Source organism: Canis lupus, chromosome X, assembly GCF_048164855.1.
Source record: "Canis lupus baileyi chromosome X, mCanLup2.hap1, whole genome shotgun sequence".
NCBI classification, from domain to species: domain Eukaryota; kingdom Metazoa; phylum Chordata; class Mammalia; order Carnivora; family Canidae; genus Canis; species Canis lupus.
Window position 1 is genome coordinate 94,006,197 of NC_132876.1, and position 27,134 is coordinate 94,033,330.

A 27,134-nucleotide genomic window follows, 5' to 3' on the forward strand; every position below is an offset into this window, starting at 1 on the left:
GATTTTAAAGTAATTGTATGTACTATGATTAAGATTGAGAATTTTGTCATTGAACTATAAGTTATATAAAAATATAACTAAATGGAGAGGCTTCTGGGTGGCTCAGTCTGTTAAGCATTTGATTCTTGATTTCACCTCAGATCATTATCTCAAGCCCTGTGTCTGGCTTTGCGCTCAGAGTGGAGTCTGCTTGAGATTCTCTCTCATTCTGATTCAGTCCCTCCCCCCCCTTGCTCTCTCTCTTCTTCTCTCTCAATAAATCAAATCTTTAGGGGTACCTTGGTGGCTCAGTCAGTTAAGCACCTGCCTTCAGTTCAGGTCATGATCCCAGGGGCCTGGAATGGAGTTCCACATTGGGCTCCCTGCTTCTTCTTCTCCCTCTGACACTTCCCCTGCTTGTGCTCTCTTCTCTCTCTCTCTCAAATAAATAAATATTTAAAATATATGTATATAACTAAATGGAAAATTTAGAAACAAACAAATCTAGTAAGTAAAATGAAGAGAGCAATGGATGAAGTTAACAGCAAACTAAATCAAGTGAAGAAAAAAGTAATGCAATGGAATATAGGTCATAGGAAAGTATCTGTACTATAACAGAGAGGGATAAAAGGATGGAAACAGAAGAGTGAGCAAAGGAGAGGAGCCCAAAAGAATGAGGTAGTCACATAATGGAAAGCATATTGACTGAGAGAGTTCCAAAACTGACAAAAAAAAAAAAAAATCAGACCACAGATGAGAGAATCACTATGAACCACAATAAGAATAACTACAAAGAACAGGCTCTTCATGATACAACATTTCCAAATGACCAAGAAAATATAATTTTTTCTTAATATCAAGAGTAGTAAAATGTCAGTTCAAACCTCACTCAGAGCTAATATTGAAAAGACTGAATATATTAACTGTTTCTTGGAATATAGAGCAAATAGAACTTTCATATATGACCTGTGGGAGTGGAAATAGGTATAACCACTTTGGAAAGCTACTTGGAAGTAACTTCTAAAGGTGATCATATTTTTATCTTATGATCTAGCAATTTTACTCAACATATAAGCCTTTCAGAAATATGTATCAAAAGACATATGTTAAAATTTCCATAGTTGCATTTTTCATAATAGAAAAATCTAGAAGCCAGTGAAACATCTATGGACAGAATGATTCAATAGAATATTCATATAATGGCCTAGTGTACAGCATTACTAGTAATCCACTTTGAAATGCAATAATGAATCACATGAACATAATATTGATTAAAAAAATCCAGATGCTACAAAAAAATGCAAATTGTATGATTTTTCCTACATCATGTTCAAAACTAGAAAAAACTAATCTTTGGTGTTAGAATTCAGGATAATGGTGACCTCTCCAGGGGAAGGGAAGGGAAATAGAAGTGGCAGGGATTTGGAGATGTTAGCTATGCTCTATTTCTTTCTTTTTTTTTTTTTTAATGATTTTATTTATTTATTCATGAGAGACACAGAGAGAAGTCAGAGACATAGGTAGAGGGAGAAGCAGGCTCCCCACAGGGAGCTCAATCCCTGGACCTCTGGATCACACCTTGAGCCAAAGGCAGATGTTCAACCTCTGAGCCACACAGACCTTCCACTATGCTCTATATCTTGGTCTAAGTGAGAGCTACACACATGTTCACGTAGTATAATTCTGTCTATATGTTATGTGGTGACAAGCATGATTGAAATTCAAAAACAGAAACCTTAAACTCTGGAGTTCACAGATCTATGCTTGCATGATAAAATTTTTTTTTTAAAAAAAGGTAAGGAAATGATTACCATAAAAGGCAAGCTGGTGATTTCCTTTCAGTTATAGAGATCTTGTAGATTGTGAGTGTCAAAGAGGCTTCTGGAGTGCTGTTAAAGGGAAGCCTGCACAGGGATTTGCTCTAGGAGTAAATGAGGGGTTGTACTTGGTTTGTGAATCTTTCTCTATGTGTATTTTATTTCATGATTTGAAAAGTCAAGAGGGAACAGCTTGGGTCTTCAAAGTTCCCCAACCCCTTAAAGGCTGACTGAAATTGGGTAGTTAAAATTACTATCTAGAGGACTGTTAAAGGAAAAGGTGACATTGTTAGTGGATTAACTGGATTATAACTGGATTTCCCACTGGGAGTACAAATTCTGATGTATAAACTACAGTCTTTTCTTTAATATCTATATGTACGCATATCTCACAAGTGTGGACTTTAACTAAAATTTTGATAACTGTTAACAATATTCCTTCTCTTCTTGTTTATATATTAAGATATTAGATTATTTAAAGTCTCTTTTCAATTATGAGAGTCCTTCTACTTTGGAGATTGAAAATATGCACAAGCAAAAGGCTCATGTACTTACATCATGATCTATCTTTCCAGGTAAAGAAACCACCTACCACTTACCACTATTCCCAGCAAACAAGTAGTAAAATGGTTAAAGAAGGAAACTGCCTTGAGAAGAATTATAAAATGATTCACTATTCTTACTGTAATGTGGAAAAATGAAAAAAAAAATTCAAGGAAGCCAACTCTAATCAGTTATTTAACACTTTTATTTTAACACTTTCACTCTAAAGACACATTTTTGTGATTTTGTTGGACATGGCTGGCAAAAAGAATAGGCAGCCTGCCCAGAAATGGAGGAGAAACTTTATGTTTATATTGCTAAATTTATCAGTGATCTTGCCAGCAGCTCAAAGTGGCAAAGAGAAAAGCATACCACACACACACACACACACACACACACACACACACACACACACAGAGTTTAGAAAATGTCAGAAGTTTCTTATCAAACTGGGAAAAAATCTTGTGCAAGGTAAGGAAAAATATTAATGAAATATCATTTGGTAACTGCTTGGAAAAGATCGGTTTTAAATTTACCTTCCACTGTCAAATAGAAGAGTTGGTGAATACAGTGAATGAGATCAGAAATATATAATGCTGCTAACATAATACTAACTAAATTTAATAACATTTATTGAATGCTTATTAGGTCTCATACTCTGTTCTCATAAAGGTTATTACCTTTTTTAAATATCACAACAATTATATAAGGTAGGTATTATTATTACCTCTTTTTATAAATGAGGAAGCAGAGGCAGTGAGAAAATATTTCATTTTGCATGCTGTCATTATGAATGGTAGACTATTCTACTGATTACTTTGATTTCCTGTGAGATTCTATATATTTACACTAAATGCACATTTCTGGTATAGAATGTAGCTCTAAAACAATTTGAACCCTTTCCCCTAAGCTTCCTGACTGGCATTCCCAGATGCGCTCTTGGTGTGTGGCAGCTGGAAGGAGGTACATATTGGAATAGAAGTTTGGACTAGCAATGACATGTACTGCAATCACTTCTGCCAGATGCAGTGGAATTTTCATTATGATGTAAATGTTTCTGTGATCAGTTGCTTACAGATCTTCCCAGTAGTGTTTAGAAAAAATGTTAATTCCCACAATTCATCCAACCTGAAGTGAGTGGGCTATTATATTTAGTACATTTCCTCTGATGATTTTGGAAACATAAATTGTGTTCTCTTATTTTTTTCAATAGCTATTTCCATCTTTTGGTGATTTCAGGAAGGGCAGAAAATAAATAATATCTAGGGGCCTCTAAGAATTGTAAACAGACTACTAATCAATAAAGGTAATCTCTTCAAATAATTGGTTTCTGCTATTCCACCTGAATATCTCTCAAATTAACAAATGAAATGGACCATATGGCCTGTCTGCCACAAATTGGTGTTTGTAAAGAGTGAAATTATCTGAGCTAATATACCAATAAAGCAGCATTTCTGACAATCTGTATCCTCAGGTTCAAGAAAGCTGATGCATAAATATGTCAAAAAATGTTCAAGTCAAAAAATGTTCAATAGTGTTAAAAGGAAAACAAAAAGTTTTTGATGTCCACACCGTAATTCACAATGAATTCTAGTCTTCCAGGTTATACATCCTGTAGTGGATGACTCTTCAGTGGGGGGTTATTGCATATAAGGCCAAGCAATTCCACTTTCCCTGTTAATACGGCTGACTTTGCTAGAATTGAAGGCTTGCCCAGGACTTTGAGCTTCACTGGATCTGAAATCCTAGACTTAGCCTATAAACATTAGGATTATATAACTCTCCTCAGTTCTAGACTACCATATTCTTAATCTTCTTGAACTGATATACCTAACCATAGGTACTTATAGTGCCCAGTCTAAAGCCAAAGACAAAATGCCAAATAGTGGAGCTCATGTCTTTCAAGTGTCAAAGCTCCCTAAATCTTAATCTGATCCTACAATAATTAGCAAGTGGAATGAAGCTTAAAAGCACTAGCTCTAGGATAGAATGCTTGGCTTCAAATCCTGGCTCTGCTATTTATCAGCTGAGTAACTTTGAGAAACTTACTAATTCTCTCTTTGTCTCAGTTTCCCACAGTAAAATGGGGATAATAATAGTATTTACCTCATAGGATTTTATAAAGAATACATGAATTAATACCCACAAAACACATATGTTTTGTTCATAGTAGGAGCCCAATATATATATGAACTATTATCATTAATAAAATACCAACACACAATTTTTTTTAAAGGAACAAGGTAACAGACACATTGCCAAGCAAGTTCAATAGGGCATGGATTACTAGACCACAATAATGAAAGCACTAACAGAAATTACAGATCATTAAGCTGGGATAAAATGAAAGAGTAAAACTGTAGAAAACTATGAGAAGGAATATCAATTTTCTGTTCAAGATGATAAAATGAACATATGTGCTTATCTTCTCTCCTTCTCAAAATATTCCTGAAATGTCAGAAAGACTGGAGAACTATAACAACACTAAAGTTGGGGAAAGAACCATTAGTATAGCAACGACTCTGAAGAATATCTGTAAAACAGAATGAATGGAATCGTATTAAGGAATAAATTAAAACGATGGACTGCATAGCAGTAGGCTGCAGAAAAAAAGGACACCATTTTTCCTAAAGGAACATAAGTCACCAAGATTATGGCTGGCAGATAGAGAGGAAGGAAGTGACCTTCAGTACAGTAATAATGATGATTAATTCAAGTACTATATTTGGAAGAGATATTTGAGAAGATGCATCCGTAACACAAAAATAGGATGCTATTATGAAAGAAATAGATGGAAGAAGGAAGGAAGAAGGATGGAAGGAAGGAAGGAAGGAAGGAAGGCATAAAGAACAACAGAGTTCTTGTAAAACAAAACTATAAACACCAATTAAAAATTTTATAGAAGACTGAGAGAGCAAATGAAGATCTATAAACATAAGAAAGCAAAGACAGAAAAAAATCATAGGACATAACTGAAAGTGGTATAAAGGATCAGTCATGCAGGTCCACTATCATTCTTAAAGGAGATAAAAAGACAGTGAGAGAATAAAGAAAAATTGAGAAAAGCAAAGGCAGGAAAGAGGAGAGAGGGAAGACTAGTTGAATGATGAGTTTTCCTAGTAAAAGGGTCTAATGAATACCAAGTAGATTGAATGATATAAAATATTCTCACAGTCAGATTTTATTTCATAAATTTCAAATTAGCAAAGAAATGGGAGCCATAAAATAATTCTGAGAGAATGAACATGGTAGTCACAAAATATGACATTAGACTTCTTCTTCTTTTTTTTTTTTTTTTGACATTAGACTTCTCATGAGAAAAACTGAGAGTCCGGATGATGGGGTAATGTAGGAAACATTGAGGTAAGGGGTTCAAAGATTGGCAACATTATATTACCTTGAAAGTATTCTCTTAGCCTGAGAGTCCATGATCCAAAGATTCCAAATAAAGTATTAGCAGTGAACAACATTGTTACTTGGACAGTTTTTAATATTCAAAGATTTCTGGGCTAGAAAGGTCCCCATATTCCTTTATTTTATTTTATTTTATTTTATTTTATTTTATTTTATTTATTTTATTTTTTCCCCATATTCCTTTAAAACTGTCTTTCCCCAAGACGTACCCAATGACATGAGCTGTTACCCACTTATCAAAATAGCAAGGTACTCAACTCTGTCAGTTAACAACCAGACCAGCATTGTAACTCATTAGTAGGGATATAAAATAGAAAACTTACTAGAAAGTCATTCAAAAATAAAATAGATTTTTAAAAGCTTATATTAGTTGATTCAGTGATCCCACTCTGAAATCCTTCCTATGTAACATCCAGGAATATTTGCTACTACTTACAAACAGATACAATGAATCTTGGCATTGTTTACATTAGAAAAATATAGAACAAAATAACATAACATAATAACATAAGTAAATACCCCCATATTAATGTGAATGGGCAAGTATATAAAGATGCATAAATCCAATAACATATTGGATTTAACATAAGCTATAGTTACAGTAAAAATATGTAGAAAATAAAAATTAAGATCACAAGCTCTATAAAAAAAACAACCAAAATCAGAATGCTTAATAGCAAAAATTGTAGGATGCATCTAACATGGAATAAAGACATAAATGTATAGACCTGAAAATAATTAAGCATACAAGTCAAATTTAAAGAAGTGAATAATAAAAAAAAATCAGCATTAAATGATTTAGAAAACATGGAAATGGATAAATTAATTCAAAAATTTATTCATCTCATGAGACCTAAAAGTATAACATGCATAATAGGAGCACCTGCATGGGTCAGTTGGTTAAGCACCTGTCTTTGGCTCAGGTCATGTCACGATCCTGAGGTCCCAGGATCAAGCCCTGCATTGGGTTCCTTGCTCAGCAGGGAGTCTGCTTCTCCTTCTGCTCCTTACCCTGCTTGTGCTCTCTCTCTCTCTCAAATAAATAAATAAAATATTTTTTAAAAGTGTAATATGTATAATAAAAATTATAAGTAAGAGTCTATGAGCATATAAACAATACTCATAGTCATTACTGTCAGATAATGAATTTTAAATGTCTGATCAATGATTTCCCCAAAATAAAAAATCATTAAAATTTACTAAAAATATATATAATTTTCAGTAGAACAAGCAGCAAAGCAGAAAACTGAAAAGTTATTAACCAAATAACTTCTCTAAAAAATTCCCTGAAGTCAGATGATTTTATGATCAAGCCTGTAAATTTTCAGTGTATCTGTTGTATTAATTTTCCCTCAGCATAAGTAAAGATGAAATATTAGCTAATTCATTCGATGAAACTGATACAGTCCCATTAATTTAAAAAAACTGAAAAAGATGGCTTTTATAGGAAAAGTATAGATTTAGCGTAACTTAATCGCTCCTGAACATAGATGCAAAAATGCTACTATAGCTCTTGTAGCTACAGAGATGAAGTACTTGACCCTATGGTGCCTGCAAGTCACCCCAAGCTCTGAGAAAGGAGGTAGAAAAACTGTGAGAACCACTACACAAGGGAAGTGCCTAAATATCAATTTAAATTAACAACAGAATTAAGTGACTTGATCTAAACCAAAGCAGTTTATCTACTTTAGATATGCTGAGTAATAAAAGCCCATGAAAGAGGGAAGTAAATGTACTGTCTACTTGACTATACTCTAGATCCAGGGCTGATATTTCCTTTATATATACATGTGGGGTTTCTAAAAGTTTCAAATTTAAAACTTACCCATAGTTTACCCCCTTGTCATTTGACAGATGAGGAAAGTGAGGTTTAGTGACTTTCAGTACTTACCTCAAATCTTAAGAGGTTTAGAAGAAATTAAAAGAGTATACCCATACCAGGGGAGCCTGGGTGGCTCAGTCAGGTAAACTCCTGGTGTTGGCGCAGGTCATGATCTCAGAGTCCTCAGGTCAAGCCCCGTGTGGAGTCTCATGTTGAGCTTTGTGTGGAGCCCTGCATGGGGCTCCCATCTCAGCAGGCAGTCTGCTTGAGATCCTCTCCCTCTGTTCCTCCTGTCATGTGCACATGCCCGCACCCACAATCTCTCTCAAATAAATAAATCTTTTTTTTTAAGTATACCTACACCAAAGAATTTATATTTGTGTCCTTTTGCTTTTCTTAGTAGCCTCCTCCTAATTTACCAGTGTATAATAAATCATTTAACGTTGTGTTTCATGTAAAACAACCCCAAAATAGATTATATTTTGTTATATGATACAAAGCAAGTTTTAGAGAAACACATAGCTGTTACCTTCTTATTGTTTCTGGAATAGAAAGACAATGGGGTCCTTCAGGCCAGCCGAAGAGACTGAACCAGGTCTGAGCAGCATTTACAACCTTCTCAAAGAAGTCATATGCCTTTGTTCCTTCTTCAGGAGAAAAGCATTGCTCATTTTTCTCCTCCTTTTCCATAGATCTATCATTGTCTTTCTTTGACGTTTTACTTTTGCCTGAGTTCAACCTTTCATGTATTATTTCAATTCCTAAAATTCACATTTGTTTGTAAAAAAGGGTTACATCACCATAGAGTAAAATATCCTGTCAGCTATTGCTATTCATATGCAGACAAATAAAGCTCATTTTAAAAATTATGCTATGCTCTCAAAGAAATTCTGAGTCAATTTACTGTATCTTGAAAACAAGAAAATAGATTTATTTTCAATACCTAACAGAAATACTTTAAAAATAGATGAATTTCAATAAAGAAAACCATTAAATTTTCTCTCGCCATAATGGTATGTGAAAACATTCCCCAAAATGGAATGTTTCATTTTCAATTTCACATGTAAAATATTTTCACCATTCTTCAATTCTACCCAATAGACAGAATTAAACCTTAGATGGAAAACTTATAGAAACAAAATATTGGTGTCATATTCAAAATGACTCTTTATCCAAGTGAAGCACTTTAATAAAACAAAACGTTTCAAGGTAGAGAGATTTTTCAAGAATATAAAATGATTTTATATTCTTTTCACAAATATCTATGTGATGGCACAAGCACACAGTCATTTAAAAACCTCACAATATTTAATTTGGTTTGGTCCATTCAATAAACAGGAAAATTTTCAATATTACCCATATCCAGAGAAAGGAATATTTGAAGAGTTAATTTCAATTGATAATATCAAATTTGTATCTTTATCTATTTATCTGTGCTCAATCTCTTTCTAAGTTAGGTAATACTGTCTCTAGCTAAATAATTGGCAGACAAACCCATAGTCTGGCAGTTCCCAAACTGTACAGAGGGACCTGGGATGTCAGCAAATTTAGAGGGGCTCTACAGGGTATTATTTAACATTATAGTTAAATATCACTACTGCATATATTGGATATCACATGAATTACTACTCTTAGGTTTTTCAACCAAACCATTTAATAAAGGGAATTGCTTGGCACATCTTTTGACCTCAGGGAAAGGTACTGAGAACAGTATACTGTGAACAAAACACATTAGAGAATCACTGCTCCACATCATTGGAGAGAGCTCCCAAAGCAGATGACCCACTTTTTTCATGGATTTCTTCTTACCTGAAAAAGCCTAAGTTTTCAGTTCAGTAATATTAAACAGATCATGTTATGAACTGGGTTTGCTCAGTACATTATATATTTGCCACATACCAACAGATAATCTTCTCTCTGCAGGCTTAGCATCATTAAATTTAGTAGGAGCAGGAGAGGATAAACCAACTTCTTGGTAGGGAAGCAAAACACCGTCTCTACTCTTCACAGAACTGTCATCCTTATCTACAAAATGATACGTTGGAACATAGTAAGTCAACAAGCATTGTGAATTCACTCTCAAATTATTGAACCTGAATTTCATAGGTTTATATATAATATGCATATTATATATAATAAATATGTATATATATACACACACACATATACATACATAGAGTAAAAATTTTTTTAAAGTCTAAATGTCCATTATACTTCAAATAAAATGTCAAGGAAAAGACCATAAAAGCTGATATGGTTTTCTGAATTGAATTAATTTTATTTAATAAGGCAATTATTGTGGTATATCAAAGTTTTCAGAGAATGAACAATGCTCACATTTAAGATAAATAAATATATGGAAACCATTAAATGTTTTTACACCAAAATTTTTGGAATTATTCTATATGGTGCTCAAAATTAAATACAAGAAGAGCATCACTAATGAAAGTAGTTTCTTCCTGGTTAATTTTCTGAAATGAAATCACTGTTTATGATTATCAGTTGCCACCATTTTGCATAGCTTTCAATATTTATTCCAATTAGAGTTGCTGTATATACACTAGAATTTGCCACCATGGTAATCTGAACTCAATCAAAGGCAATGTTAAGAAAAGGCATTATATGTGAAGTAAGGCCAGATTATCTATCTATCTATCTATCTATCTATCTATCTATCTATCTATCTACCTATCATCTATGTATTCATATATGTATATATAAATTTATACATATATATGCATAATGTAATTCTGTCAGAAAAGCATAGCCTTTGCATTCATAAATTTCTGATTTTAAATCTTGGCACTACAACTCCTGAGCTATTAAACTATGGGTATGTTATACAAGTTCTCTGAAACATGTTTTTATCCATAAAATAGAAACCAAAGCTTCTGAGCTCATAAATTTGTTGTGAGGGTTACTTTACAGGCAATAACACAGAGAGGTAAGCTGGGTTATACTAAGTTGCTTTCATTTTTTTTTCAATACAAAAACAATCAGAATTTTCCAGGGAATCTGTACCAAACAGGTCTGCATATCTCTGCAATGCTATGCCACTACAGACTTCATAAAAATGAGCCTTAGGAAATTCAATGATAGAATAATTCATCATGGATGTATTAGGCATTATCTTTTCAACTTACCACCAAATGATAAAAAGTTCCTAGTGGGAGACAAACCCACATCTGTACTCTTCAGAAGTTAATTATTCATATAATAGTTCTTATTCAGCATATTAGCTGTAATAAGTAAATCATACTGCTTTACTTTTTGATATATTTAATGTGTTTTAAGATTTCACCTTTACTGAACATATCATAATCTAGAGCATGGTAGCTAAATGTGTAGGTTCCCAGGCCGTTCTTTGGTTAGAATCCCCTGGGGCAAACTGCTCAAACTCTATATGACTCAGTTTCTTAATCTGTAAAGTGAAATTAGTAAGAGTATCGAACTCAGTTGTTGGAAGGATTAAATGAAATAACAAATATAAGCCACTCAACAGAGCACCATATGCCTGGGAAGCATTAAATATATATTATAAATTATTACTGTACATATTTTAAAAGATATTTTAGAATATTTAAAAATCATGTCTTTCTATAATAACATTTACTGAAATGGATGCATTATTTTTAATCCACAGATTTCATACCCAGTCATCATATAAACACTAAGACTCTATTCATTTTTTCCTTTTAAAGAAATAGCAATATTTTATACAGTACCTCCTCATTACTTTTTGGAGTATATTATGAAAAATATGAGTGTTAAACCAATAATAACAGCAGTTATGATAACAATAATAATGAAATGATGATAGTAGTAATAGTAATAATTTCCAAGTATTTACTCCAGGAGTCCTCACAAAAGTCTTTGAAATATTGTTAGTATCCTATTATTCTCCTACCATGCACATTTTGTTAAATAACAGATGTTTGCGGATCTAAGAGTTAACAATAAAAGCCTATAGCAAAATGGTAAGATTAAAACACAAAATAGAATTTCCACCCATGTTCTGTAATACTTCATCCATTGCTCTTTCCATTATGTTGCATTATCTGAAATCTGGCCCCCGGTATTAGAAGAATATAAAAACATTACATCAGAATTGATCAGAAAATCTTTAAAATTTTGAGAATGTGCTTAAATTTTGTAATATATATGTGCTCAGAAGGAACAGTCAGAGAGGCGAGAAGAACCCCAGGGAAGTATGGTATGTGGAAGTCCAGAGAGAGTTTGAAGCGGGGTTGGGGGTGGGAGTGGTCAACAGTGTAAACTGCTGGTCAGTAGTCAAGTAACAGTAGTGTAATGGAAGAATGCTCTGCCTCACGCCTGACATGTCCTTCCTGTTAAAGGAACCTAAGTTATTCTTTTTTTTAAAAAAAAATTATTTATTTATTCATGAGAGAGAGAGAGAGAGAGAGGCAGAGACATAGACAGAGGGAGAAGCAGGTTCCCCATGGGGAGCCCCATGTGGGACTTGATCCCAGATCCTGGGATCATGACCTGAGCCTAAGGCAGCTGCCCAACCCCTGAGCCACCCAGGCATCCCTGAACCTAAGGTGTTCTAAATATTTAGTTTCCCTTGCGATTTTTCTCCGTCTGGGAAACCAAATGGTTTATCTGATTGCTAAATTTGCAAAGATTAAATCGGGAATGCAAGGCCTGGATTCACCTTTTTTTTCTCTTTGGGAACTAGCCTATCCACTGAAAGGATATAGTCCCCTCTCTCTTCCCTGTTGTTATCCTAGCCGGGCCCCCAAAGCAGCTAAGAGGGAGGCATAATTCAAAGGGCAAGAGTGAGCAAGGTCCCTGGATAAAGGGACCCAGATAAAGGAATGGCCTAAATCAGGAGTCAGTCTTGCCTCCCTTGGCTTTGTGACAGACAATTGTGACAGACAATGGTTTCCGATGCCTGCTTGGCATTTGAAAGTTTGGAGTGTTCTTGCCTGATTGTCTCTATTTCTTCTGCAAAGTCAGAGAAAAGGTCATGCCCTGAGACTGAGGCAGAACAGGGCTGAACAGGTTTCACAGCAGTGGTAAACATTTGAAGAAGCAAGTGGAAAATAGGAGAAAACTAGTTACAAACACAGAAAAGATCTCCAATTCAGCCCTGAAACATAAGGCCTTGACAATCTACACAGATGGAATGTTTTATCACTCCTCATCTTTCCTCCTCCCCTGAGATTTACTCCATCAATCATTTGTCTCTGTGTCTTGCATTTCAAATTTCTCAGCTTAGCAGCTTCACTTCTATTGTTCTCAGTCCCTCACCATTTCCCTGGTAGCAACTCCCACTGGCCTAGTAACCATTCTCTTGCCCATTTTAATTCAGCTCTCATCCCAACAAGCGTTCCCTTTCTAAATCAGTGATACTCAGAAATCACAGAAGGTTCCCATCATTACAGAATAAAGGGTGCCCTGGCCCCTTGATTGCCTGCCTTATGTCACCCATAAGACCCGCCATGCTTTTGCTCCATTATCCTTTGCCGAGATTGTGCTGTTTAGGACCATTTGTCAAACTCTACACAGATGTCCTCTCTTCTCTAAAGTTATCCCAGACCCCAAACATCAATGTTAGCCTCTATACCACACCCACATTTCCAACACTACAATTGGCTCTTACTTCAAACACCTTTGTATTTATTTATTTGTATCTTTTACTAGATTTTCAACTTTTGCAATTAAGAGACACTGCCATATTCTACTCTCAATGATAACTGCAGCTCTTAGAAATGGCAGGAGTTTGATAAATATTAGTTAATTTTAAAGTCACTTTACTTCTAGGTGTCAACTGTGGATAACAAGAACATATACAGTAAGACTAGGAGACAATAGCTATATCTAACTTACCATCCTTTAAAATAATTGTTTGCTTATCAAGATGAGTTGCCATATATGGGTAAATAGTAAGAAGACAGTTTTCTGCTGTTGCAGTAACTGGAAGCGAAAACCTAAAAGTGAAAACATTGCATTTCAATAAAATAAAATTGTCAGATGCAGTAAATACAATGAAATATTTTCTAAGTACCCTGGATGGCTTAAATGATTAAGACATGAATTATTCATCATTTTCGAATTGTCTACCTACTTTGTTTTTCTTAACCACCTACTGTATCTACTTTAATGGTTTAGGAATATTTACTTTTAAAGCTTTTAACAGAGATGGTAAATTTCACTGTCAGGTATGCTCTAGAACACAGCTTGTAATTAAACAGGTTCTCAAACAGATTCAGGAAATTTTAGAATTGAAGGAACTTCAGAGTTAATTTACTCACCTTCTTTTCTAGAATCCCTGAAAAATGCTATCTAGCCTCAGATGGCACTACTAGGGAGACACTACCATAGTGACACTCAGACAACCTATTTCATATCTGGAGAGCTATACCCTCAGACATTTGGTTTCAGGGCAACAGAAAACAAAATCTATCATTGGACCCCATTACATTCCTTCAAATACTTAAAAACAATCATTGTATCTTTTCTAGGCTTTCTCTTCTTTAAATTGAAAACATTTAGAACATTCAAGGTTTCTTTCAACTGCAAGGACTCCAAAAATTTCATTTATCATCTACCTTCTTGAGATGATCTTTTGTGTTTGTCCTTTAAATTCATCTGAGAACTGAATGCAATACTACAGAAGTTATTCAGCCAGTAAAGTATTAATACATTCCACAACCGGCATACTATTAAACTATCTTATAAGAGTATTGTAAACTTTCTTACTAATAAGAGCCATAAAACATTCTAAGGTTATATTGGGCCTGGCCAATTTATGTGACAATTCTGTCCTAGTCCAACTTTTTTTTTTAAAGTAGTCTCCACGCCCAACATGGGGATTGAACTCAAAACCCTGAGATTACAAGTCATACACTCTATTGATGGAGCCAGTCAGACGCCCCCAACTGATCTTTTAATAGAAGTACTATATTTTATATCTATACCACTGTAATACTGGATTATTGGTTTGACTTTTGCATATAGTATTTATCAAGATAATTCTACTCATGAATCAGCTATATATCATATTAGCCCTTCTCTGTAGCTTATGGTCACTGAAAAGGTGAAATGATAAAATCTGTGTTATAATCTAAGTTGATACAAATAAAATACAGGGTAGGATGAGACTAAGAAAAACTTTGTAGCTAAAATACATTGAGCTGTCAGGGACATTAAAATAAACACGTTATATGTAAATGAATTGATTTTCACCTCAGTTCTGCATAGTTTCTCACAAGGAATGCATTCTGTTTTTCTTTACCAACTAACGTGCATTAAAATACTATGCAAACTATACATATTCAACATTGTCTTGTTTGACCAACCCTAATCATCTATTCCATCATCCTAAAACGTTTAAACACATGTTAGATTGCCCTAGTCAGGATTAAATTATATTTCTATACTGTAATTATTTTTTCTATAGGATGTCCTTTTTAAAATGAAATTTAAAATTCCTTGATAGTATGAATCATTATTTCTACATATTATGTATTTATGCTATGTTATCAAGATTCCATTAACTGACCAACTCTGTTTAATATTTTTCAGATTAAATAACATAGCTTATCTATAGATACCATCATCATTGTTATCTTAGAAGCAAATATGCTTTTTTGCTTTAACCGTGATTAAAGGAAGAGAAAAAATAGAAAGGGAAAAAAGACTACTCCAGTAAATCCTGGCAAATGCTGGTTGGTCCTTATCCCCAAGAATGTAATATCTTTGTGCCGGGCTCGCATCCTCTGGGTGGACATGGTGGGGTAACTGTCACCTTCAAGAACCAATGTTGGATTGCCAGAGCTGCTGAAAGCTTCAATTGCCTTGGGAGTTTATGATCCCGGGGGGAATGCTAGAGCCAATCCCTGTGTGGTGCAGGAGTTTAAAATCCCAGGCTTTTTGCTTCAAATAGGACAAAAATTCTGTGGTATAACTTCATCTCCAGAGGATCCCATGGGATCCTGAATCTGATTTAAGTTTCATTTTATTTGGGATGACTGATTCCGTGTTCTGCTACCTTGTTTTTTCCTGGCAGTTCTTCCTTAAGAAAACCACATATCCCTGAATCTTCATCTAAAAGTTAGCTTGCGGACAGCTTTCCCCAATGCAACAACCACATGAACACATGAAAGATGAAGTATCACTAGAAACAATTTAATATATATATATATATATATATAAGATTTTGTTTATTTATTCATGAGAGGCACAGAGAGAGAGAGAGAGGCAGAGACAGGCTGAGGGAGAAGCAGGCTCCCTGCTAGGAACCTGATGTGGGACTCAATCCCAGATCCTGGGATCATGCCCTGGGCCAAAGGCAGATGCTCAACCGCTGAGCCACCCAGGTGTCCCACTAGAAACAATTATAAAATGGTACAGAACCAAAGAAAATAAGGTTGAAATAAAATTCATTTAGGGAATGAAATGGGAATAAATATTCTAATTTTTCTCTTATAAAACTAGTTTGTTGCAGATATAACATTGATTTCAGATACTCCTCGGAGTAAAGAATAACCGGCATATACAAAATTCATTTGACTACATTCTTCTATGGAGCATCATGATATAGAAATTATACAACTTACACAGCATGGGAATGTGGGCACTTTATACGTTAATATCACTATTATTAAAAATACATTAAAACAGAAAAGAGACTTGCAGTCAATAATATTAATACTCTACATTTTAACAAAATATTTTTTTGTAAAACAGGGTACCTTATCAGAGAATAATGGTATTATTTATAGATGGTATTATTTATATATAGATATTCTCTATATCAATCCATATAGCCAGGAACCATTATTGGTAGACAATTTGCTCTAAAAATACTCGAAATTACAGTAATAGTAAAATGACTATAACATTGTACAGTAATAGTGAAGTGACACTGACACTATCCGTTTCAATTCCATTTGGAGATTTAAATAGCAACCTTGAGGCACAAGTGATTTAGAAGAGTTCCAATGTGCAAGAATCAGGATGGACTGTCCCAATGCTCAAAAATCAGGATGGACATTTCTGGCAACGGAGTTGATATGATGCAGATGTTGGTGGTGATGGAAATAGACTTGAACTATTTGTGGCAGCTACTGTGCTGGGCATCTAAAATGCATTATTTTATTTACATTAATCTTTTCAACATTCTTTGAGGGTGTATATTATTAACTTTCTCAGACTTTGGTTACAATAGCAAGATCCAGAAAAAGTCAACAATTGTTTAAAGTCACACAATCAGGAAAAAGAGAGACAAGTTCAAGTTCAACATACCTGAAACAATGCTATGCTCTTGGCCACTGCATGAGAATGGTTAACTTCCAGATGTGCCTTGCTGCACATATACTCAAAGTTACCGGGTTAGGATAGAGTCATATATATGATGATGGATGTAAGCACTTACAAACAAAACATTTTTCACTACCTTCTTCTAGCAATCATCTCATTTAACAACATGCATTTTAATACTTTAATTTTTAATTGTAATACTTTAATACTTCTGGCTGTTCTAATAATGTTAAATTATGTAAGTTCCTATTAGAAGCTGGTTAAATAAAAGCCTTTTTTGGAAGCTATAGATATTCTCCTGGATTCTAAGGGAAAAGCATTTACAAAATTAACATAAACAAATTCTCTTGTTGGACACATGAGAATTCTTAGAGGTAGAAAGTCTGCAGTATGTATGGAAACAAAAGGTACTGCTGTACCCTAGGGGACAATGCAAAATGAGAAGATAAGGACAACTCTGACTGCTCTCTACCTCCCACCATTTTAGATATGATTGTCATGCACAAACTATGAATATTTTAGTATGATAAATCAATCAGTAAATACCATAACGTACAGAAAGTCAAACATGGAGTGTGTAATTCATTTTTATTCTTTGTCATTTCAGGTTCACCTGAAATTTCTCATTAATGATTTTTTTCCCCTCCACCTCAACATTGTACATTTTCCCAAATTCACAGAAGAATTGAAAGACTACTAAAATAATCATATATGTACCCTTCACCCGGTTCAGCAATCACTATTTTGCCAGATTCATTTCTCTCTCTTCTATTAAAAATGTATTTTCTTAAAATGTGTGTGTACATAAATTTACTCCTAAAGATTCAGCCTGTATGCCCTAAGAACATTTTTCTATATAATCATAATAATATCACCACTATCATGAAATTTAACATTAGTTCAAGAATATTATCTAGTTTACAGTCCATATTAAAGAGTCCCAGTAATGTCAAAGTCCAAACTGAGATCAATGATTGAATTTACTTTCCTTTGAACCAGGACAATCTCCCAGTCTCATGTGGTGCTTCATGGCATTGACGTTATATTTAAGAGTCAAGGCTAATTATCTGAAATATTTTAATTGTCCTCTCATGACTGGATAATGTTTTATTTCTGATTTAAATTTTTTTTTTTTCAGATGTGCTGTGGCATGGTTCTCATTTCATCCCACTAGGATACACAGCAGGTTAGTGTTCCTCTTTATTAGTGACACTGAATCTGGTCATTTGGTTATGATAGTATGCATCAGATGCCCTCCTTTTTTATACCAACATTTAAAATATATAATTTATATATCATGAAATCCATCTTTTTTAAGATGTACAATTCAGTAGTTCTCAATATTTTACAAAGTTGCATAACCATCAGCACTAATTTTAGAATATTTTCATTGCCTATAAATGAAACTCCATATACATATGCAGTCACTCTCCATTTGCCTCTCTCCTCAGACTCTACAAATCGCTCATCTACTTTCTGTCTCTACAGATTTGTCTATTCTGGATATCTAATAATTGATTAGTCATTAGATCGCAATTAAGGGCAGGTAATAAGTAATGTGTGGATAAAACGTTGAGACCATGTAAACAAACATCTCTTCTTCATTAACCTTTCACCCAGTGCATAGAAAGTATATACTATGTATTTCAGTTGTGCAAAACACAGTTATGTCAGTGGCTCTCAAGGCTGACAACTACCAAGCAGGGTCCCCAAACTGAAAAATATGCTGTGAGAGTTTATGAAGGATTGGCTTTGATTCCTTAAATGTTTAGTGGAATTCACCAATGAAATCCTCCAGGACTGGACTTTTCTTTGTGGGAAGATTTTTAAAATAATTATTTGATATTTTTACTTGTTATAAGAATGTTTATATTATTTATTTCTTCTCCAGTCATTTTTGGTACTCTGTGTCTTTCTAGGAAATTATTAGTTTCATCTAAATCATCAACTCTGTTGACATACATATTCCGTTCTTTCTGCTTTAGTTGCATTTAATATGATGCCCTTTTCCAACTTTTTAGGGGAAGGTTAGGCCACTGACATGAAATCTTTCATCTTGTTTAATCTAGGCACTTAAATCTATAAACTTCCCTCTAAACACTGCTTTAGCTGCATCCTTTAAATTTTGATATAGTGTGTTTTCATTTTCCTTTATCTCAAAATATTTTCTAACTTAAGATTTCTTCTTTGATCCATTAGTTCTATAAGAATGTGTAGTGTAATTTTCACACTTTTGTGAAATTCCCAAATTTCCTTTTGTTAATTTTTAATTTAATTTCATTATGTTGGAGATCACATTTTGCATATTTCAATATTTAAAACATAGAGACTTTTCTCATAGCCTAGTATATAATTATCCTAGAGAATGCTTCTTGTGCACTTGAAATAAAATGTTTTCTGTTCCTATTAAGTGGTATGTTCTATAGCTACTATTAAGATGCTTGGTTGACTGTTTTTCAAGCATTTCATATCCTTGTAGATTTTCTGTCTAAATATTCTCTCCATCATCAACACTGTGGTGTTGAAGTCTCCAACTATTATTTTTGTATTATCTATTTCTCCTTTCAAATCTGTAGCTTTTCCTTCATAGTTAGGTGCATATGTTTTTAATTGTTATATAGTCCTGATGTATAGACAATTTTATCATTACAAAATGTCCATCTTAAAAAAAATGTCCATCTTATTCTTTAGCAACACTTTTTTGTTTTAAAGTCTAGTTTCACTAATATTAGCATTACTATTCCACTTCTCTCAGTTGTTAACTGCATGGTATAAATTTTTCCATCCTTTCAATTTCAACTTATTCATATTTTTTAATCTAAAGAGTGTTTTTTTGTAAACTGCACAAGTTTTTTTTTTTTTCACCAAGTCAGACAATTTCTGCCTTTTGATTGGATTGTTTAATCTATTCACATATAGGATTAGGTTTTTTTTAATTTATATCTTCCATTTTGTCTTCTGTGTGTTTCATGTCTCTTTTTTTAATCTCTTCTTTATTACCTTCTTCTGTATTAAGTGGATTCTTTCTATTGTATAGTGCTAATTCCTTAATAATTTTTAACTGTTATTTTTTAGTTAAAACTTCTTGGTGGCTCAGGATTACAAATATGCACCTCAATTTAGCATCTATTCCAGATTTATACTAACTTGATTCCAATACGCTATAAAATGTTGCTCCAATAGATCTCCATTCCTTTCTTTTATTGTCACATATAATTATACTTATATGTGTTACAAACCCAATAATTTAGTGTTGTAATTGTTTTACACAATCTTACGGCTTTTAAAGATGTTAAGAAAGAAAAAAATCTATTTAGTTTTTTACATCAGATTTCATTACCATTGCTGGTTCTCATCTTCTCTTCCTGTGGATTCAATTTATTATAAAGTGTTATTTCCTTACTCCAGTATAGCTTCACTTCTACTGCCCGTGGCAAAATCATTCACATGTTACTTTACTTACACACAAAAAGGGTGGATATGTTTATTTAAATGTTTAATGCATACCATAGTTAGTACTTTTATATTAGTTAGGCCAATCAATTGGACTTAATCTGGTACCAAAATGTATATTTATAACAGTAGATCATTTATGATGTTAGCAGAGAGAAGAATTTCTCTATTACAAGGAGATCAAGCATTATTTTGTTAATCATTAATAAAGTTGCAGTTTTTATTTATTCATTTTTAATAGATCCAAACAGAATGAAAAGATTCTTGATGATAATATGATTCTCACTTAATTACTTTTCAATATTCTTCCTTGAGTGGAGGGAAAAGAAATAAAATTATAGCTGCTCTTCTGGAAATTGCAATAATCCACAATATATGTTATATGCAGTCCAACAAGGCATTGTTATTTATGAACATAAATAATTCTAGGAAATATATGCTCTTAACCAATTTAATGACCTTAAAAAGATTTTAGGTTTTATCTTAATGTGCATAAATCCGTGGAAGTGTGCTTCATATGTGAATGTATTCCACTGATTTGTATCACAGCAAAGTAAGGTAGAGAACTCTTCTTTAGATACATGAGAGACCCATTGATAATTCATCAAGTCTAGAAATATATGTCCATTTAGCAATATTTTAAGTATATATCAATTCTTTTTACAAGAATCATCTCATTTTTCGTCTACCCAACAACCTGTAAATAATCCCATAATTGATGTAAACCATTTTTGATATCTAAAAACCTCTCTTTAGGTCTATTCTCACAATTTTAAATCATTAACTTTGATGAATACAGTATTCAATACATTTTATTCTTAATTCAGCGTTCTTACGGGAAAATATATAGTGGCTAATACAGTTTATGGGGTTTCCAGGAAAGAATTGTGACAAAAAGCAAAATTTACCATTTTTGTCTATGCATAAATATGTATACCATTAATGTATAGACAATGTTTGTTTTCATGAAGGTATATAAATTTATTATATTCCAAAAATACCCAGGAAAATTGTAAACTTTAATCAGAAATACAAATTGCTTTAACACAGTAAAGGGCACTACCTTCACCCCCAAAAGTAAAACTGCTAAGTATGGTGGCATGCTTTATAATGTGATTAATACACTAATGCCTAATAAAAATGAGTTGAAAAATTATTTCTAAGTGGGGTGAATCATTAGTTGTTCTGCTGCTTGGATCATTATATACCTAATGGCTAATTCCAAAAAACATAGAGCCAAAGCTCTAGCTATTAGATACAATAATATGGACTAGCATGTGCAACTTGATGAAACCAAACACTAACATTCTCTCCATGGTAACAAGAACTCATACAAAGCAAAAAGCTTATTTTCATTAAATTATTTTTCTTGGGGATCCCTGGGTGGCTCAGCGGTTTAGCGCCTGCCTTTGGCCCAGGGTGCGATCCTGGGGTCCCGGGATGGAGTCCCGCATTGGGCTCCCAGCATGGAGCCTGCTTCTCCCTCTGCCTGTGTCTCTGCCTCTCTCTCTCTTTCTCGCTCTCTCTCTCTCTCTCTCATAAATAAATAAATAAATAAATAAATAAATAAATCTTTTAAAAATATATTTTTCTTTTTTTTTTTAAAGATTGAGAGAGAGAGAGAGAGAGAGAGAGAGAGAGGAAGGGTGGGCAGAAGGAAAGAATCTGAATGCAGAGCCTGTCGTGGGGGACATCCCACAACCCTGAGATCACAAAGTAAGCTGGAATCAAGAGTTGGATGTTTAACTGACTGAGCCACCCAAGCATCTCTCATTAAATTATTTCTAGAATGCTGTAGTGCATTTTACTTTAGAAGACAATCGTGACCTAGCTAAAACACAAACCAGGTAGTTTTTACAGGTTAGTTTCATTTTATCTTTTAGATTTCAGGATACATATGTATTTTTAATGAAAATAACAAAAAATAAGATTCATGATTTGAAACATCTGGAATCAATTCTAAGGAAGAGTTTTATTGTTGTTGTTGTTTTAATAAACAGTAACACTAAGATCAGAATTGGTCAGAATTGGAGTCATCAACTCTGTGTCATGATGGAACTTCCTATAATAGAATTTCTTGTGAAAAATCATTTCCCTAACTATCTGGCCAAAGGCCTGAAATTCAACTATAAAATATGTATTGTTAGTGGTTAGAGCAAAGCAATCCAGAATATTTGTAGATTATAAATTAGTATCTTAAACGTTAAATATTAACACCTAAGCAAGGGAACACTTATTAGAGATCAACTAGGATATGATGAAATGACCACAAGGGCTTGGGAAACCTAGTGATGATCTGGCATCACTTTCAGAGGAAATATGGTTGCAGAAGGAGCGGTCAGCTGTGGATTCCTGGTGACAGAGAAGTGGTTCCAAAAGGAAGGAAAAAGTAAATTAACCAAGAATTACAATGTAAGAAGTACAGCTGGTCCTTGACTTAGATGGTTCAACTTACGATTTTTAGATTTTGCGATGCTGCAAAAGCTATATGCTTTCAGTAGAAAACATACTTCAAATTTTGAAATTTGATCTTTTCTCAGGCTAGTGACATGTGGGATGATCCTCCCACCTTGGTGCTGGCAGGGGCAGTGAGCCACAGCTCCCAGTCAGCCACCCCATCACAAGGGTAAACAACAGACACACTTAGAACCATGATGTTTTCCACTTTTAGTACAGCATTCAATAAATTACATGAGATATTCAATACTTTATAATAGGTTTTGTGTTAGATGGCTTTGCCTAACTGTAGGCTAATGTAAGTGTTCTAAGCACGTTTAAGGTAGGCTAGGCTGAGCTATGATGTCTGGTAGGTTAGGTGTATTAAATGCATTTTCAACTTATGATATTTTCAATTTACTGTGGGTTTATTGGGGCATAACCTCATCATAACTCGAGGAAGATCTGCACAGCATAAAACACTCTTACCTCATTAATATCCCAAAGTTAGATTATATCTTTCAGAATATTCCCATTGCATTTAAGTCCAGTGATAGGAAAAGAGAAAAGGTTCATTTGAATTGTGTTGTTTTATTCATTTCCAAAAAGAAATAAATGAAATTCATACAAAGTTATCTCCTCCATATCAATAACAGATGTAGCACAGTAAATCTACCAACAGGTTTCATAATTTATGAGAATAGTTCCCGATTTTTAGGACACAGACTCTTATAAAGCAGCATAGGGCATGCATTCACTGAAAAGTAATTGGCCTTGGGATGCCTGTGTGGCTCAGAGGCTGAGTGGCTGCCTTTGGCTCAGGGCGTGATCCCGGGATCCAGGATTGAGTCCTGCACCAGGCTCCCTACAGGGAGCCTGCTTCTCACTCAGCCTGTGTCTCTGCCTCTCTCTCTGTGTGTCTCTCATGAATAAATAACTAAATCTTTTTTAAAAAGTAATTGGCCTAACATATGTTTTAAAAAATGAATTTAACAGATTTCAGTATATGCTTTAATAGTTAATAAAAATAAATTTTACTTTAAAATGTTACTGAGTTTAGAGTAACTTGGTAACATGTTTTCTCAAAAACAAAAAACAGAGTAAAATGTAAGTACTCTCCTGTAGAGGGTCTAGTAAATGCAGTACTTGAAAAGTATAAAACCACTGCTCTTCAGCTAATATATTCTAAAATAGGGCACACTAGTACACCATTAGTTTATGCAAGACTGAGATAAAGGTCATTTGGAGTACATGAAAGACAAGTATTATCAAACCCTAAAGTAGAATCCTGAACTATCTTTTCATTTTAGCATGGGAAAAAATGAATTCAAATTCCTATCACTGATGCTTCTTTATGTAGACTTACCTAATTGTAATAGGAAAACACTATGTCTAGCAAGACCCCAGAAGAGATCAGATTCCATCACCTACAAACACCAATGTGCTGGCTACAAAATACACTTGGGGACTGATTCTCACAGTTACAGGGAATATGTTGTTAAGATCATAGTGCAAACATTTGCTGCTGGATTTGGAAATTAGAAAAGAAAAACCCTTAAAATACAATAACTCTGAGGTAAACAGCTGTCAAGAGAACAACAGAATATGAGAGTAGGGGAAAGGTAGGCATCAAAGAAAGTATAAAACAAGTAAACCAAAAAAGTATAAAACATAATAAATTTGCATGGTCGTTTCAGTAAATTGACTGATAAATTTGGGAGTTTTACTAACAACTACAACAGCTATATTTGAGAGATTAGTAGCATACAGGATATTTTGTTAACAAGTAAAAGTAACAAAAGGGTGCCTGGGTGGCTCAGTTGGTGAAGCGTCTGCCTTTGGCTTAGGTCATGATCTCAGAGTCCTGGGATTGAGCCCCACATCTGGCTCCTTGCTCAGGGAGGAGTCTGCTTCTCCTTCTTCTTCTGCCCCTCCCCCTAACTCATGCACTGTCTCACTCACTCTCTCAAATAAATAAATAAAATCTCTTTAAAAAGTAAGGAAACATTTAGTTACACAAAAACTACAGCAAGCTACAAAATTGATTTGATTTGCACCTAATTCATATTCATATTTGCTGCTTTTAAATTCTCTTTCATTTCAAAGGTCTGTTGATGTCAGACATTGCCATCAGTCACCATGTCCTCCCCCCGCCCCGTCACCATGTCCTTATAGCTATTCAATCAAAATCACTCTTTTCCATTCACCCCTTTATTACTGTCACTGTAGTTCTGTATCTCTTCACAGCATCAGTCTGGGATAGCTTATTTATTTGTCTCTCCACTTCCAGTTTTTGTATTTTCATCATCACCTAACACATAAATATCTTCTCTCTTTCATCTAGTTCCTTATAGACAAGGACCAGTACACAGCACATAAAAGATACTTGGAAGTTGTGACTACATACATGGATGGATGGATAGATGGATAGAGTGACTGGCATCCTCATTCGGGATACATAACAGAAAAGACTACTTCATAGCCATCATCAGGGACACAAGTAAAATAACCTCAAATTATCATAGTTTGGGTTAACTGGCACAAGAGGTTTATTATTTATTTTTAAGAGATTTATTAAAATCAATAAATGTGTAGGAAAGAGAGTGGAAGCAGATGGGAGAAAAAGAGGATGAAAATGGGCTGCATGGTGTGGAAACAGGATGATGTAGAATAGCCATATAAGGCCTTGGTCAACTGGGCAGGAAACTTTGAATTGCCCTTCAGAGCTTCTGGCATCAGGCTAAAATGTCTTCCCTCACTCACTTATTCAAATTTGCCTGAATCAGTCAGGGAATACAGGCTGCTTGACGGAGGGGGTGTAACCTTAGGCCAAGTGCAGCTGAGAGAGATTCTATAGGCACTGACAAATGGAAGTCATCAGCTGACTTCATTCTGCATGGTTGGACAGCAAATCCCACCTTGAAGGGGCACCAGTAAGTACAGTTCCATGTGTTCCATACTAACCAAACCACTTTTATTTTGATTTCTAAATCAGAAAAATCTAGCAGGTGAGATGATCATCTAGTAGAGCAAAGGGTACAAACTGCCAAAACTCTTGGTGTATTTTACAACAGAGGAGGTACATGTTGGTCAATTTAAGCAACTCTGACTAAGTAAGTAAGGAGAGGCTGGGTGACCAGCCGAGAGCTTCATATTCCCCCTAAATCTGTGTAGCCCTTTCGAGAACATAGAATCTTCGAGGCACATGTTAGAATTCTACTGACTGTATATGTGAAACACCTTTCTTAGTCAATTTTCCTCATGCCCAGCTCTTTTTCATTAGTATGAACTCACAGTATATCACATATCATTTATCTTTTGTAAAAAGTATCATCTGAATACCTAATGAGCAAGGTAATGCAGCATGGTGTTTAAAACTATGGTTTCATCACGTGGAAACCAACTGAATGCAAGGAGATAATACTTTTATTTTGAAAGTAAGGGTATGACCGAGTCCTCTAAGATTCATTATAATGATATTCCTCTTTAAATTCCAAGCATTTAAATGATTAACTTTAAGCAATCTGCTGAAATTCTGAAACTATATTATTAAGGCACTTTACTATATCAGTTTCTATTTGGTTGTAATACTGAAAGTGTTAAGGCTATAGGTAGAGATCAAGGAATTTTAAATAGTAAAGTTACATAAAATTAAAAATATTAAAATAAGATAGCCCAATATACTTAATAAACATATTAAAATAAGAAATGCTAGTAATATTGTTAGTTTTAAGGTGAATGCAAATTTATAAACAGAAAAACTCAATTAGTTGAATCATGTTCTGTCGTTCTTTTAACTCAAGGGAAGTAAGTGAATTTTGATTTCTAATAACACCCTCCTCTGTAAGCATAGAGCATATGTTTGAATATCACCTAATGTGAAATGATCAAAATTAGAGACAGTAAAATTATTATTAGAGAACTAATGGCCACAGAAATTAACCCAGGTTGTGTTGGGAAAGAAATACACAAGAGATCTTTGGGGCATCAGTGATATTCTATTTCTGGACCAGAGTGGTAGATAAAAGAGTGTTTACTTTACAATGATTTGTTAAGATGTGCAAATTTATTTCACATAGTTTTTATCTATGTTGTTTCAAGAAGAAAAAACCTTTCCAAACAATTACTCAAAAAAAGCAACTTGTAAACCAAATGCCCTCAAATTTATACTGCTGTGGTAGTTGAAAATTATCACCATGGAAATATCATTTGCACTAAGGACAAATTTAGAAGTGATTGGAAGTTTCTTTGTAAATGTGAAATCGATGGTGGCATTTAGAAATTGGGAACGTTAGCACAAACAGCTCCCCACATTATCTCCAAATCAAGATTATAATCAGCAATGACAGCAGGAAGCAACTTTTAGTAGTCAATGGAGAAAA

General features: G+C 34.1%; 1 protein-coding gene across 5 annotated transcripts in view; it reads right to left on the bottom strand.

Moving 5' to 3' along the window:
- The window catches only part of CFAP47 (cilia and flagella associated protein 47), a 502,530-nt gene that overhangs the window by 332,226 nt on the left and 143,170 nt on the right, over positions 1 to 27,134 (bottom strand). For all 5 annotated transcript variants that reach the window (XR_012026084.1, XR_012026085.1, XM_072815366.1 and 2 more), the window contains exons 27-29: positions 13,429 to 13,529; positions 9,475 to 9,600; positions 8,105 to 8,336 (exon numbers count right to left, since the gene is read on the bottom strand). Coding sequence is in view for 3 of the 5 variants with exons in the window: in XM_072815366.1 (XP_072671467.1) it covers positions 8,105 to 8,336; positions 9,475 to 9,600; positions 13,429 to 13,529 (459 nt within the window). In the remaining 2 variants the exon portion in view is untranslated. The remainder of the gene's footprint in view (positions 1 to 8,104; positions 8,337 to 9,474; positions 9,601 to 13,428; positions 13,530 to 27,134) is intronic.